Here is a 12078-nt window from a genome sequence, read left to right as displayed (position 1 = left end):
TTACGAATGTAAAGAGAAACGTCAAAGTAAAAACCAAATAATATGTATGTCTGCAAAGAAAACAGGCTTGTAGACATAATTCACTTCATTCTATAATTACGAGAAAAAAGCTGTTATTTTCATTGAGCCATATTTTCAGTATTGGTTAAAACTACCAAATAGGGTGTTTTAACTTTTTTTAACCGAAAAGTCCAGTTAAACTTCCCCTGAAAACTTGGCCATAAAATTAAGTTCTTTGATCACCCTGTGCTTTGCACACTTTTCGGCGTTTATAGAACTAGTTTACTTCGAAGTGAATTTTATTAAACGCGCTTTTACAATAATCCTTTGTCATAAAAAAGATTTGCATAAAGCTATTATAAATTAAATAATACAATGGCTGATGATACAAATGAAGACAGCTGGTTGTATGGCACATCGAATCCTGATTCAACAACAAATGAAGATAATGAAGCTACTGCTGGCATAGATGAGGAGGCGCCGCTATTGTCTCAGAAGTCTGAAAATGAAGCGACTGCCTTGATAGGAAGAGGTGACGCGTTTGCACCAAAAGAGTGTGAATCGCGCGATGAGGAAGAACCGTTTGGTGAGTTTGAAGATCCAGCTCAAGAAATGGAAGAGGATGAAGAAGCCGCGGCTGCTGCTGCTAGCACTGCAGCAGATACTACTGACGCAGGGGAAGAAAATGGCAATCAAATGCAGCAGGTAAAATAATTTCATCAATGTTTGAATTGAGTTTAGCTAAGTTTAGTTTTGAAGGCAAAAGTTACAGAAGATGGCGAGGGGAACTTAGATGATGAAGATGACTCGGATGATGATATCAATGTTGTAATTGGTGATATAAAGCCTGCACCTAGTACATATAATATTAAACAACGCGCAAATTTATTGGCTGGTCCTCCTGGATCTGGCCAAGAAAAATCAAAGTCTGTTGCACCAGGTGGTAAATTTAGTGTTGAAGATTTCGAAGTTGTCGGCACCATAAATGGTGTACCAGCACATGAATTTAGTATCGATTCCTTGGAAGATAAACCGTGGCGTAAGCCAGGCGCTGATATTACTGATTATTTCAATTATGGGTTCAATGAGGAGACATGGCGTGCCTACTGCGAGCGTCAAAAACGATTTCGCATACAGGAAAGTGGTGTCGGTTTGGCTAGCTTAACCCAAAATATTAATCAGTCCGCTGAACGGCAGCATGATGGAGCTGTAAGTGCTGGGCAAATTAGCAACATGGCACCTGGACTGTTAGCAAACGATCAAATGCAACTGCCACCTCCTGGAATTTTACCACCGCCGCAGGGTGTACACCATGGCCCACCGCGTATGGGTATGGGCATGCCACGAGGACCTCGACCGATTAGTACTACAAATAGTAAGGAGAACCCTATCCAAGTAATGACGGCCGAATGCCGTGAATATTCTCGACCAGGTTCGGTATCACAATTACCAACGAATTTTGGTGCACCACCCCCCGTAGATGAGCCATACTTCCCAGAACCTGAAACATTTGATTACGGCTATGAACCGACGCAAGAGTCACAATGGAACAATGAAAATCCGGGGTGGGTTCCATCTGGCATAAAAGAATTAACTCCCGGTCCTGGAATGGTACCACCGCCAGCAACCGGAATGTCCGGACCACCTGGTGTTCCACCGATGGGCGTGCCGCCCCCACAAATTGGTGGACCGCCTCCACAAATGCGTCAACATCCGCCCATAATGCCTGTTATGCCTCCGCCAAACATGGGCAAGAATATTCAATTTACCTACATAGCAACTACTTTTTATTTACAGATTTTTGTTTTCTATAGCTATGGGTCCTCCACCACCTGGCATGGGTATGATGATTGGTCCTGCCGGAGGGCCACCAATGAGAATGCCTATGGGACCGCCTCGCCTGATGGGTCCACATGGAGGTGGGCCACCAAACCCATTACACATGGATCGCGAGCGCCATGAGCGTGAGCGTGAAAGAGACCGTGACTATGAACGGAATGAGCGCAGAGAGCGGGATAGAGATCGTGAACGAGAACGTGATCGCGATCGAGATCGTGAAACTGAAAGAGAGCGGGAACGAGAGAGAGAAAGGGAACGCGAAAGGTAAGAACAATATATTGATATCAGTCTTATTCGGGCAGTCGCCGCGTTAAGAACGAGTATCATAATCGGTGTGTTAGTAACTAGAAGTTATAGTGATATTTTCGTGGTAGAGAAAAACCGTTGTTTCTTTTTTTTCCATACGAAATAAAAATTACACACGTATTCTGTACTGAACTAAATTCAAAATGAGTGGGGTTGGCCACCCCAACAGAAACCGGTTCCGAGACCTCGATCCGGATAACCCCCCAGGAAAACGACTAAAAAAAACTGAGACGAACTTTATGTACCTACCAGAACATAAACAATCCGACGACCACATTCCCCGTTATCTTGTGGCAGCGGCAACGGGCCCAATTGTGGAAGACGGCATACGTTCACTCTCCAAATACAATGTGTTCCAAACTGAAAGAGGATTAAAGCACATAAGCACTGAATACACTCACGTATCAGAACTTAAGTCTGGAGATCTACTCATCAAAACAAATAACCTAAAAGCGGCTGACAAATTCATGAAAGCCACCCACATCGGAGTAATCCCCGTCAAAATCACATCGCACAAAACACTCAATACCATTCAAGGAAGAGTATATTCGAGGAATATAATCACCCTAACGGAAGCAGAATTGGTGGAAGGTTTGGCTAAACAAAAAGTCGTCGAGGTGAAGAAGATTATGAAGAAAGTCGAGGACAAACTAGTTCCAACCGGCGCCGCAGTGATAACTTTCGATCTAATACGCAGACCTGACACACTCATGCTAGGTTGGGAAAGAGTTCGCGTGCAGGAACACATTCCAAATCCCATGAGATGCCAAATGTGTCAAAAGCTAGGGCACACGAAAAAATGGTGCAAAGGCGTAGAACTATGCAAAGAATGCGCAGAACCACCACCACATGAAACTTGCCAGAAAAAATTCTGTGTGAGCTGTAACAATGACAGGCACGCCTCCAGCGATCCCGCATGTCCAAGCTTTCTCAAACACAAAACAATAAATAAAATAAAAATTGAAAACAGGTGCACAGTAAGACAAGCATGGAAATTATTCAATACAAACCCATCAGCCTACGAAATAGCACCGTTTCAAAAACCAACAACAGCACAAATAGTCAAAAACAATATCACAACTACAAAAAATATAAAAAGTCTAAACAAAAACAACAACCAAACCACGCCAACAACACCAAATACAACCAAAATAAGCAACGAAGAACTATCAAGCGAAACTGTACAAAATCAAAACAATGCATCTACTTCTATTACAACACCAATTACAACGAAACCAAATACACAAACTCAAAACATCACGCCATCATCATCTACTACTACAAAAGAAATTGAAAAAACACAAACAGAAAACAATGAAATTGAATTTTCGTCTTCAGAGAGTAGTGACATTGAAATGTCTCCATGCTCTCAACTTTATAAGAGATTTCCAGATCTCAAAACCATCATCACACCTAAAACATACAAACAACACACACTTCCAGACTCAAACCAACAGCAATAAATTAAATAATTACAAAACACTCAACCAAAAACAAAACAAAAATAATCATAACCTTGACTCAAATGGATATTGGTACTAACTTATCAATATTACAGTGGAACATACAAGGATACTCAAATAACAAATTTGCACTCGAATACCTCGTACACAAACATAAGCCAGACGTTCTACTCTTACAAGAAACGCACATTGTACAAAAAAATCTGAATTTTTTGCACTTACCAAACTACAAAGCCTATCATCACAACAAAACATCACCATATGCCAAATCCGGTATAGCGATTTTGGTAAAAAATACAGTCAACACGTCCAATCATAGGACTTCTACTAGTAATCTTCTACATCGGACAATTACAGTACACGGGGTAAAAGACTTGCACATTACAAATATATACAAAGAAACTGATGTGAACTTAACTATACAACTTCTCGACGACATACCCGAAATAAACACAGGTCACCACCTCATAGGAGGTGACTTAAACGCCCAAAACACCTTATGGGGTTTGAAATACTGTTCAAGAAGTGGTGCACTGTGGGAACAATTCGCAGATCGACGAAATCTTACCATTATGAATGACGGATCGCCAACACTTTTAAACACAAGGAACACTCTCACTTCAGTCGACGTATCTATGGCAAACGTTGAACTCGCATCAACGCTAAACTGGATCTGCCCAGCTCAATCAATCGCGGGAGACCACTTTCCTATATTCATAACTAATACCGGACCAAAATACCTCAAAAAAGTTGAAAAGCGATTCCAGGAACGTAAAGCCAACTGGGATCTGTTCAAGCGGAAAAATGACATCCTACACCATCAATTTGAACAAACTAGAAACGTGAATAAGGAAGCGGCACAGATCAAAAAAATAATTCGGAAATCTTCCAACGAATCTATGCCACTTAACCAACCCCTCAAACAAAAGGAAACACCAATTTGGTTCAACTCCGAAATAAGCAAGCTCGTGATTCTAAAAAACAAAGCATGGCAGAAGTTTAAAGCGAAAAAAACTCCAGTAACTAGTCTAAACTACAAAAAGATCTCAGCTCAAGTTAGAAGAGCATGCAAACAGGCTAAAAAGGAAACATGGACTTGTTTTGTTAACTCACTTAACCCTACCCTTGACACAAAAACAATTTGGACCAAGGTCAAAAAGATAAAATCATCTAAAACACTAGACTTCCCTCCCATTTTTGAAAATAATGACGTACTGTCACACCCAGAGGTAATAGCTGAGAAATTCGCTAATTTATGGAGTTCAATAGCATCAAACGATAATTTCAGTCCTCAACTAATCCACGAAAAAACACAAATAAACTTCAGCAATGTTTGCGACAACAATAACACTAATAGAATAAGGAATGAAGTAACATTGATCGAATTAAATCTCACTCTCCAGCGTGTGAAAGGAAAGACACCCGGAAAGGATAAAATCACTTACTCCATGATCAAAAACGCATCGACCATAATCAAAAACCGCTTATGCGAGCTTTACAGTGAAATCCTCAGAACAGGAACATATCCACACGACTGGAAGCATGCAACACTCACACCAATACCAAAAGCTGGAAAAAATCAGAACTCCACGGAAGGTTATCGCCCTATTTCCTTAATAACAGTCCTAGCAAAAATTTTGGACAAAATAATAACGCAAAGGCTCTGGAAAGCTTATGGACACAACATTCATGCATCGCAACACGCATACAAAGCTGAACACGGAGTACATACCCTTTGTCACCTACTTGAAGCAAATACGAAAACCTGCTTGGGAAATCAGAACCACAATGTCATAGTTTCTGAAGATATCGAGAAGGCATTTGACAGGGTCATATCAACACACGTAATAAAAGAATTAAATATATGGGGTGTACCCCAAATGCTTTTAAAGCTTATACTATCCTTCCTTTCACATAGAAGGATCACCGTCAAAGTCGACGGGTACTTCTCACGCCCCTTTACTCTCAACAATGGCATCCCACAAGGTTCACCTCTGTCAGTATTCCTCTTCAGCGCATACACAAACACACTTTCCAAGTTGGTTAATAACACACCCGGTGTAAACTTTATAGGGATATACGCAGACAACATATTTGCATTAGTCTCAGGAGCCGAAGCTGAAGTACAACGAAACTTGAATAATCTGGACAGGAAGATACAAAACTGGGCAAACATGACAGGAGCAGCGATTCCAGCTAACAAGATAGAAGCCCCGCACATATGCAGGAAAAGAAGCTGCCACGCAAATAATATTACAATTAGAAACACCACGATAACATTACAAAGCAATATGAGAATTTTAGCTGTCACTTTCACTAGAAATGCTCTTTGGAATGACCACGTCAAAAATATAGTTAACAAACTTAGCAAGGTGCACAACGTGCTGAAGATAATATGCACAAAGAAAAAAGGCCCATATATGGATACGGCACTCGCAATATGTCGATCTTTAGCCGAAGGAGCAGTACAGCACTGCGTGACCCTATACGGAAGGACATCCGAGGCAAATAAAAGCAAAATAAACACAGCCATGAACAATTGTTTCAGAACAGCGTCTGGGCTACTAATATCAACACCGCTAGATGCCACCAGAGTAGAGGCATGTTTTAAAGATTTCGACTGGCTCTGAACACCAGGTCTATAAATATGGCGGCAAAGGCCCTAACATCTCCCGCACACGCTCTGCATACAGAATTCTGGAACGTAATAAACAAAAATCAAAACAAAGAAAAAATAAACAGAAGTTGGTGTAGCATTAGATTGATAGCAACGAAAATGCGGAGTACAAACATACCAATACCGGCCAAACCCATAGAACAGATCACAGCACATTCGAAATTAATGATTGACATCTCCTTAAGTAGACAAAAAAAAAACCACACCAACGCAATCATCTACCAACAAGCATTTCTAGAATACAAAAATAGGCACGCTCCAGATATAACCATATATACAGACGGTTCCCTGCTCGACGAAACAGCAACATACGCAGTAGTCGAACAAAACTCTAAGGATGAATACAATGTCGTTCACGAATCACTATTACCACCTAATACTGGAATTCACAACGCGGAGCTGGCAGCCATACGATTTGCAGCACACTATGCAGCAACAAAACATAATTGTGCACTAATATGCACCGACAGCCTCAGCGTAGCTGTATCTCTTCTTAATGAAAACAGCGAGCAGTTCACATATCTTACAAATGGTCTGCCAGGCCAAGCAAACATTACAGTGTTATGGATACCAGGTCACTCAGGGATTAAGGGAAACGAGTTAGCCGATGATGCGCCAAAAATGTCAGCAAGTTGCCGTTAATATCAGAAGTTCCATGTTTAAGAACGATTATCACAAATTATTACAAAAAATACGTCCAAGAGAATGAAAATCAAAAATGGTCTCCATCAGAATCCTTTTTGAACAAACACAACACCGGCATCAACCGACCCAAATACAACCCAAACTTATCCAGAACAGATTGCATAATCATGGCTCGCATGAGAGTTGGCGTAACAAAGTTCTCATCCCAACATTACTTTCAACAGTCAAGGCCATTAGAATGCGCATGGTGCTCAACCATCCTCAGCGTTGAACATATACTCAAACAGTGTCCAGTATCAGGAGACCAAAACATCAATCTAACAAAAGCCCTAGACTGTAGCCAGGAAAGTGCTATGAAAATCCTTAAAGACGCTCTTATTGTACATAACTTAATTCATGAAGTGTAAATCAGCTTTCCTTGGGGCAATATGGCCTTAGTTGCCCAGCCCCAACATATACTTTATAAATTTATTTATAAAGTATAGAATAAATAAATAAATAAATATATTGATATTATGAATATGATATTATTATGTATATTATTTTCCAGACCACGACGCGAACGTTCACGTAGTCGGGAAAAAACCAGGCGACGTTCCAAGTCGCGTGACCGTGAGCGCGATAGAGAACGTGAACGCGAACGAGAACCAGATCGTGAAAGAGAGCGAGACAGAAGTGAAAAAATTGACGTAAATAAATTATATTAGTTTTCTCATCTACGTGCATATATACCATTGATTAATATAATTATTAAATATAGGACACTGACCGTACGGCAGATGAGGATCGTGAACGAAGAAGGCGTGAGCGCGATCGTGATCGCGAACGTGAAAGGTAAGCTTTAGATTTTGAATTTGTATTTTCTTTAATTTCTCCGAAACAACACCAAAATTGATGATTTGTGTATTTAGATCGCGGCGAGAGCGCTCGCGTAGTCGTGAGAAAACACGTCGGCGGTCTAAATCTCGCGAAAAGGAACGTGATCGAAGCGGCAAGACAGCTAGTACATCTTCCTCAACAAGTCGTAGCGAGAAGAAAAAATCTCATCGCAAAGACAAGGAAGAAGAGGAGTGAATACAAGCATACACTATACTAAATGAAGTCTTTTAGAAATTAGCAAAATAAATGAAAATTAAAAACCAAAATGCCATTTACTGGATGTAGTTGTGGCTGAAGAAATTTAAAACAGTTGCTTTAAGGTTTATAGTGTACAGTTTAATTTTTCCAATTATATTTAAGACAGAGTAAACGACATGGACTTGGAGCAACTAACTATTATTCAAAATAAAGTATAAATAAAAGTGTAAGTGTAATACATTATTACAAAGTTTAGTCTGTGTTCCTCGAATTTAATTCGTCAAGAGTGGCGCATCGGAAAGTCGGTTTTCCACTAATCCTTTTAGTTTTTAATCAACTTTCTTATCAGCCAAAGCACACATTGGATTAACAAACATAGAGATAAATAAGTTGAGAATACAGCTAATATATTTATTACTCGGGCATTGGAAGCTCCATTTCTGCCTCAGAGCGTTTCTTTTGTTCCATTTTTTCTTCAATCGCCTCAAGTCTTTTGTTCATGGCTTCAAGTGACTCCAATAAACCCACTTGTATTTCTCCATAACGTTTCATCGCTAATATCAGACTTTCCTCGATCAACTCAGCTTGCTGTGCAAATTGTTCATTATCTAGTGAATGTTGCTTTAGTTTTTCGGTACATTCGCCAGGTATACTGCGAAAATATTCTGCACCTAATGTTGGTTCTAGCTGTTTAACGCGTTCCAATTGTTCAAATTGCGCATGTAGATCTGGAGCCACTGCATTAAGATACACCTCCTTTGAACGTACTTGCTGGTTTTCTTCCAAGAAATTTGGATCGAGGTATTTTTCAAGTTCTGGAGCACGTGTAATAGCTTTTGCGATTTGCTCACGATCACCGATTACCCCATTCAACATGCTGTTGACTGTAAGCAGAGAATCGACAACCGTCTCGGGTGCGGCTCCTGGAGGTTTGCTCAACTCCGAGGTATCACCAATAGTGTTCCTATTTCCATCGTCAGGAAGCGGTCCCAACATGCGTGATAGTGTATCTATACGCTTTTCAAGTATATCTAGTGCATCCATTTTTTATAAATTGCGATATTAGTCTAATCGTATAAAATATGCATCTATCGCAGAAAAACTCAATGAAATGATGTCAACAAAAGAATTATCGTGCTTTTTTTTCTCATCTAAATTGTTAATGACAGCACAGGGTGTACTTACTTTTCCATTGAGCGAGAATGAAAATTCATTCCATATAAACGAGATTTTTATAATAATTATTATAAAATGTTATATATTTAATAATTGGGTTCAGTACACAAATAAGTGAATTACATTGAATGTATTTAAAGTAGTATATATTTGCCAATGGAGTAACTGATGATGGTAGAAAAAACTAAAATAAAAATTTTATTCATATAGTGAACCCTGCTCCTAGCAAACACTTTTGTTTCTACTCACTCTTCGGTATAGGCGATAATGGAATAGTGTTCACACAAACTGAATTCATGATGCCTCTTCCAACAGATGCAGGATCGGATGCACTTAATGAAAATAATAAGAAGTCTGCTGAGGCGTAAGTCAAAGCATTTTTATTAAACGTCTTTCTTTCATTCTTACATTTCTCAATTCGCAGTACCATTAAAATTCCTTTCGAGTCGGCAAAACGTGCGGAGATAATTTACCGTGTGCTAAGTGTTGATAAAGAGCCGCGTCGTAATTTTGTTCAGAAAGAATTGAGGCTATTGGGAGATCAAATAGAAGTTCACTTTATAGCCGACCAAGTAAAGAGCCTGCGTACAGCTATTACATCCTTTTTTGGATCTCTCTTGCTTTGTACTGATACAATCAAAGAATTTTCGCCGAGTACTGAAGCAGCTAACAATAATGCCGGAACACACACCTGCGCCAACACCACATAGGGCGGTGTATGGATTTGGTTTCTATTTGCTATTCTTTACTCTGTTCATTCTGTATTTAATGTGGGCGCTTTTACCAACAGAGAGTTGGGGTCTCAACTATCTGCCAGATAAATATTTCGCTGCATATTTACCCATACTTGTGCTCATGGGCATGTTTGTTTTTGAGTTCTTCATATATCCGGCAATTGGCCTGGCTATGACTCCTAATGTAGATGAAGTGGAATCCGTAATGGATACGGCTTTATTAATGCGACATGCAGAAAGTGATAAAATAGCAAAGAACCAAATTAATTGCCCGTGGGCGCAACTGAGGTACGTTAAACAAGTGACACCTCCAAAAGAACGTAAAGTGCTTCCCAATTGTGAATTTTGTCATGGCACACATCGCTTGCCAGCAGCACATGAACAGATATCAACGTTGCGGTTTTTAGATTTACAGGACGTGAATAGTATTTTTGATTAAAATTTTAAAAATAAAATATATACGTTTGCGTTTGAGAATATCGATATTTTACTCTACAATGTTTTCTACAAAGTTGGTGATGTGGTGGTAAACCTCATCAGTACTCATTATTTTCTTTTACTACGAACCGTTGTCCAGCCAGCTTCTGGCTCTACAAATTCTTCCTGCTTTCGACGTGTCTGTGAACGTGTAACGCGACTACAACTGGCTATATCATTGTCTTCATCGTCGTCAATATCCATACCATCCTCAGAGTCACCGCTTCCATCTTCGTCGTCCGAAGAAGAGTCCTCCCCTGCAATGGGTGTATATACAATTTTTACATCAGGTCGTAGCCATTCTTTGCTTTTCGGCAGTTTGCTCAATTCGCTTTCTATTTGGGCATATTCCCCATTGATGCATAGTGCTTTATATCGTAATAAATTGCGACAGATTTCTGAAAATCAAACTAATATTCCTGTTATTGTTTACCAAATTTACATTTGGGATATGTACCAGGTATGGAATTATCCTCGCATATTGTGTCAAATTCTTGATCCAATAGTTCCTCCAAAACATCTTGCAGCTCACCTTGTGTTATGTTTTCATTTCCTATGCAATATTTATAAGTGTATTCCATGATCTCTATTGCTAGCTGGAAGTTAGAGTTGTATTATTGTGCCTAATAAATACTTGTCTAACTTTATTGTACCTGTTGCCCATTGCGTCCACCCATTCCATGTTCCACAGCCAAACGCAGATTTTGCCAACTATTGAATATTTGCTCCAAAACTAAGCGAAAATTTTTTTGGAAATCTATTTGGGACATCTTATTTCTATTTTTGTTTGATTTAAAAAGAAGTGTGCAAATATTGTCAAAACAAATGTCACTTACACGTGAAGGTAGGGTTGTATTAAGCAGGCTTAGAAATTCATTTCCCTGCTAGCCAATGCACCGAAAGTCATGTGCTGTTTAATTTTTTTAATTAAACTAGAAAGATGTGATTTATTATATGAACTAATAATATTTCTTATAAATTAGTAATATCTTCAAACTGCCAGTATATATAACTTAAGTATACAAGGAAAATATTTATATTCCATAGAGGATTACTGTTTTTAATGAATCACCAACTGAAACACAAAATTGTTAAAACGTTGCTATTTTCAAGGCCTATTAAATAAGCAATCTATAAAATGATCGTGAGATACAGAGCCGATTGGAATCTTGCATATTCCGAAAGAACTGGAAGTCGTTCTTTCAGATAACAAATCCATACAGATGCAGTGCTAATTGGATCTATGTTCATTGCAGTTCGAAGAATTTACGTTTCTGCTTTTTTCCGATTTTGAGATGAATGATGGGAAAAATAAAAATGCGCACCGTTTCGCTAAAAAAAATGAAGTTCCACATAAATTTTTACGCTTTTTAAAAGTGTTATCACAGGTCAATTTAACGTATTAAAATCACTCGGCTATTTATGAAACAGGTACATCACTGGGTAGCTAATTTATTTTAATGGAAACAATTAATATAACTTAACTTTTTGTGCGAGTTTTTAAAAAAATATTAATTTTATGGAGATATACGAATACGGTTATATAAACCGATTTTGTTTCGAAAATTTCCTGTGCAAATATAAAACCTTAATAATAATTTATTGTTCATTTGAAATATCACATGAATATTTGTAATTTTTCTTTGGCATATTGAAGAAACAACCCCATCAGTTCAACTCCTGC

General features: G+C 38.9%; 5 protein-coding genes across 5 annotated transcripts; 3 read left to right on the top strand and 2 right to left on the bottom strand.

Moving 5' to 3' along the window:
• The first annotated feature begins 230 nt into the window (after positions 1 to 230).
• Positions 231 to 8243, top strand: LOC128868751 (pre-mRNA 3'-end-processing factor FIP1). The gene is made up of 6 exons (XM_054111215.1): positions 231 to 705; positions 760 to 1750; positions 1815 to 2103; positions 7481 to 7619; positions 7691 to 7764; positions 7842 to 8243. Exons 1-6 carry the CDS (start codon positions 376 to 378, stop codon positions 8002 to 8004), a joined length of 1986 nt encoding a protein of 661 aa, XP_053967190.1. The 5' UTR covers positions 231 to 375; the 3' UTR covers positions 8005 to 8243.
• Positions 8233 to 9168, bottom strand: LOC128868773 (uncharacterized). The gene has a single exon (XM_054111258.1). The coding sequence runs from the start codon at positions 9049 to 9051 to the stop codon at positions 8422 to 8424; it is 630 nt and encodes a 209-aa protein (XP_053967233.1). The 5' UTR covers positions 9052 to 9168; the 3' UTR covers positions 8233 to 8421.
• A 241-nt stretch (positions 9169 to 9409) lies between these two features.
• LOC128868788 (uncharacterized) lies at positions 9410 to 9893 on the top strand. Its single transcript, XM_054111298.1, has 2 exons — positions 9410 to 9547; positions 9608 to 9893. Exons 1-2 carry the CDS (start codon positions 9480 to 9482, stop codon positions 9891 to 9893), a joined length of 354 nt encoding a protein of 117 aa, XP_053967273.1. The 5' UTR covers positions 9410 to 9479.
• On the top strand, positions 9859 to 10394 carry LOC128868779 (phosphatidylinositol N-acetylglucosaminyltransferase subunit P). Its single transcript, XM_054111288.1, has one exon. The coding sequence runs from the start codon at positions 9859 to 9861 to the stop codon at positions 10354 to 10356; it is 498 nt and encodes a 165-aa protein (XP_053967263.1). The 3' UTR covers positions 10357 to 10394.
• On the bottom strand, positions 10381 to 11217 carry LOC128868777 (pre-rRNA-processing protein TSR2 homolog). Its single transcript, XM_054111274.1, has 3 exons — positions 11048 to 11217; positions 10852 to 10990; positions 10381 to 10792 (listed from the first exon to the last, which is right to left on the bottom strand). The coding sequence occupies exons 1-3, from the start codon at positions 11162 to 11164 to the stop codon at positions 10464 to 10466; spliced, it is 585 nt and encodes a 194-aa protein (XP_053967249.1). The 5' UTR covers positions 11165 to 11217; the 3' UTR covers positions 10381 to 10463.
• Positions 11218 to 12078: the final 861 nt, after the last annotated feature.

The sequence above is a fragment of the Anastrepha ludens genome, chromosome 2 (assembly GCF_028408465.1).
Source record: "Anastrepha ludens isolate Willacy chromosome 2, idAnaLude1.1, whole genome shotgun sequence".
Taxonomy (NCBI): Eukaryota; Metazoa; Arthropoda; class Insecta; order Diptera; family Tephritidae; genus Anastrepha; species Anastrepha ludens.
Note: the sequence above shows the minus strand (reverse complement) of the source record. Positions and strands in the feature narration are given on the sequence as shown.

Coding starts and splice junctions, on each gene's coding strand:
- LOC128868751 (XM_054111215.1), top strand. CDS start 376: ATGGCTGATGATACAAATGAAGACAGCTGGTTGTATGGCACATCGAAT. Junction 1,751..1,814: donor TATGCCTCCGCCAAACATGG/GCAAGAATATTC, acceptor TGTTTTCTATAG/CTATGGGTCCTCCACCACCT. Junction 2,104..7,480: donor AGAGAAAGGGAACGCGAAAG/GTAAGAACAATA, acceptor ATTATTTTCCAG/ACCACGACGCGAACGTTCAC.
- LOC128868773 (XM_054111258.1), bottom strand. CDS start 9,051: ATGGATGCACTAGATATACTTGAAAAGCGTATAGATACACTATCACGC.
- LOC128868788 (XM_054111298.1), top strand. CDS start 9,480: ATGATGCCTCTTCCAACAGATGCAGGATCGGATGCACTTAATGAAAAT. Junction 9,548..9,607: donor AATAAGAAGTCTGCTGAGGC/GTAAGTCAAAGC, acceptor CTCAATTCGCAG/TACCATTAAAATTCCTTTCG.
- LOC128868779 (XM_054111288.1), top strand. CDS start 9,859: ATGCCGGAACACACACCTGCGCCAACACCACATAGGGCGGTGTATGGA.
- LOC128868777 (XM_054111274.1), bottom strand. CDS start 11,164: ATGTCCCAAATAGATTTCCAAAAAAATTTTCGCTTAGTTTTGGAGCAA. Junction 10,991..11,047: donor GTGGACGCAATGGGCAACAG/GTACAATAAAGT, acceptor TCTAACTTCCAG/CTAGCAATAGAGATCATGGA. Junction 10,793..10,851: donor CGAGGATAATTCCATACCTG/GTACATATCCCA, acceptor TTTGATTTTCAG/AAATCTGTCGCAATTTATTA.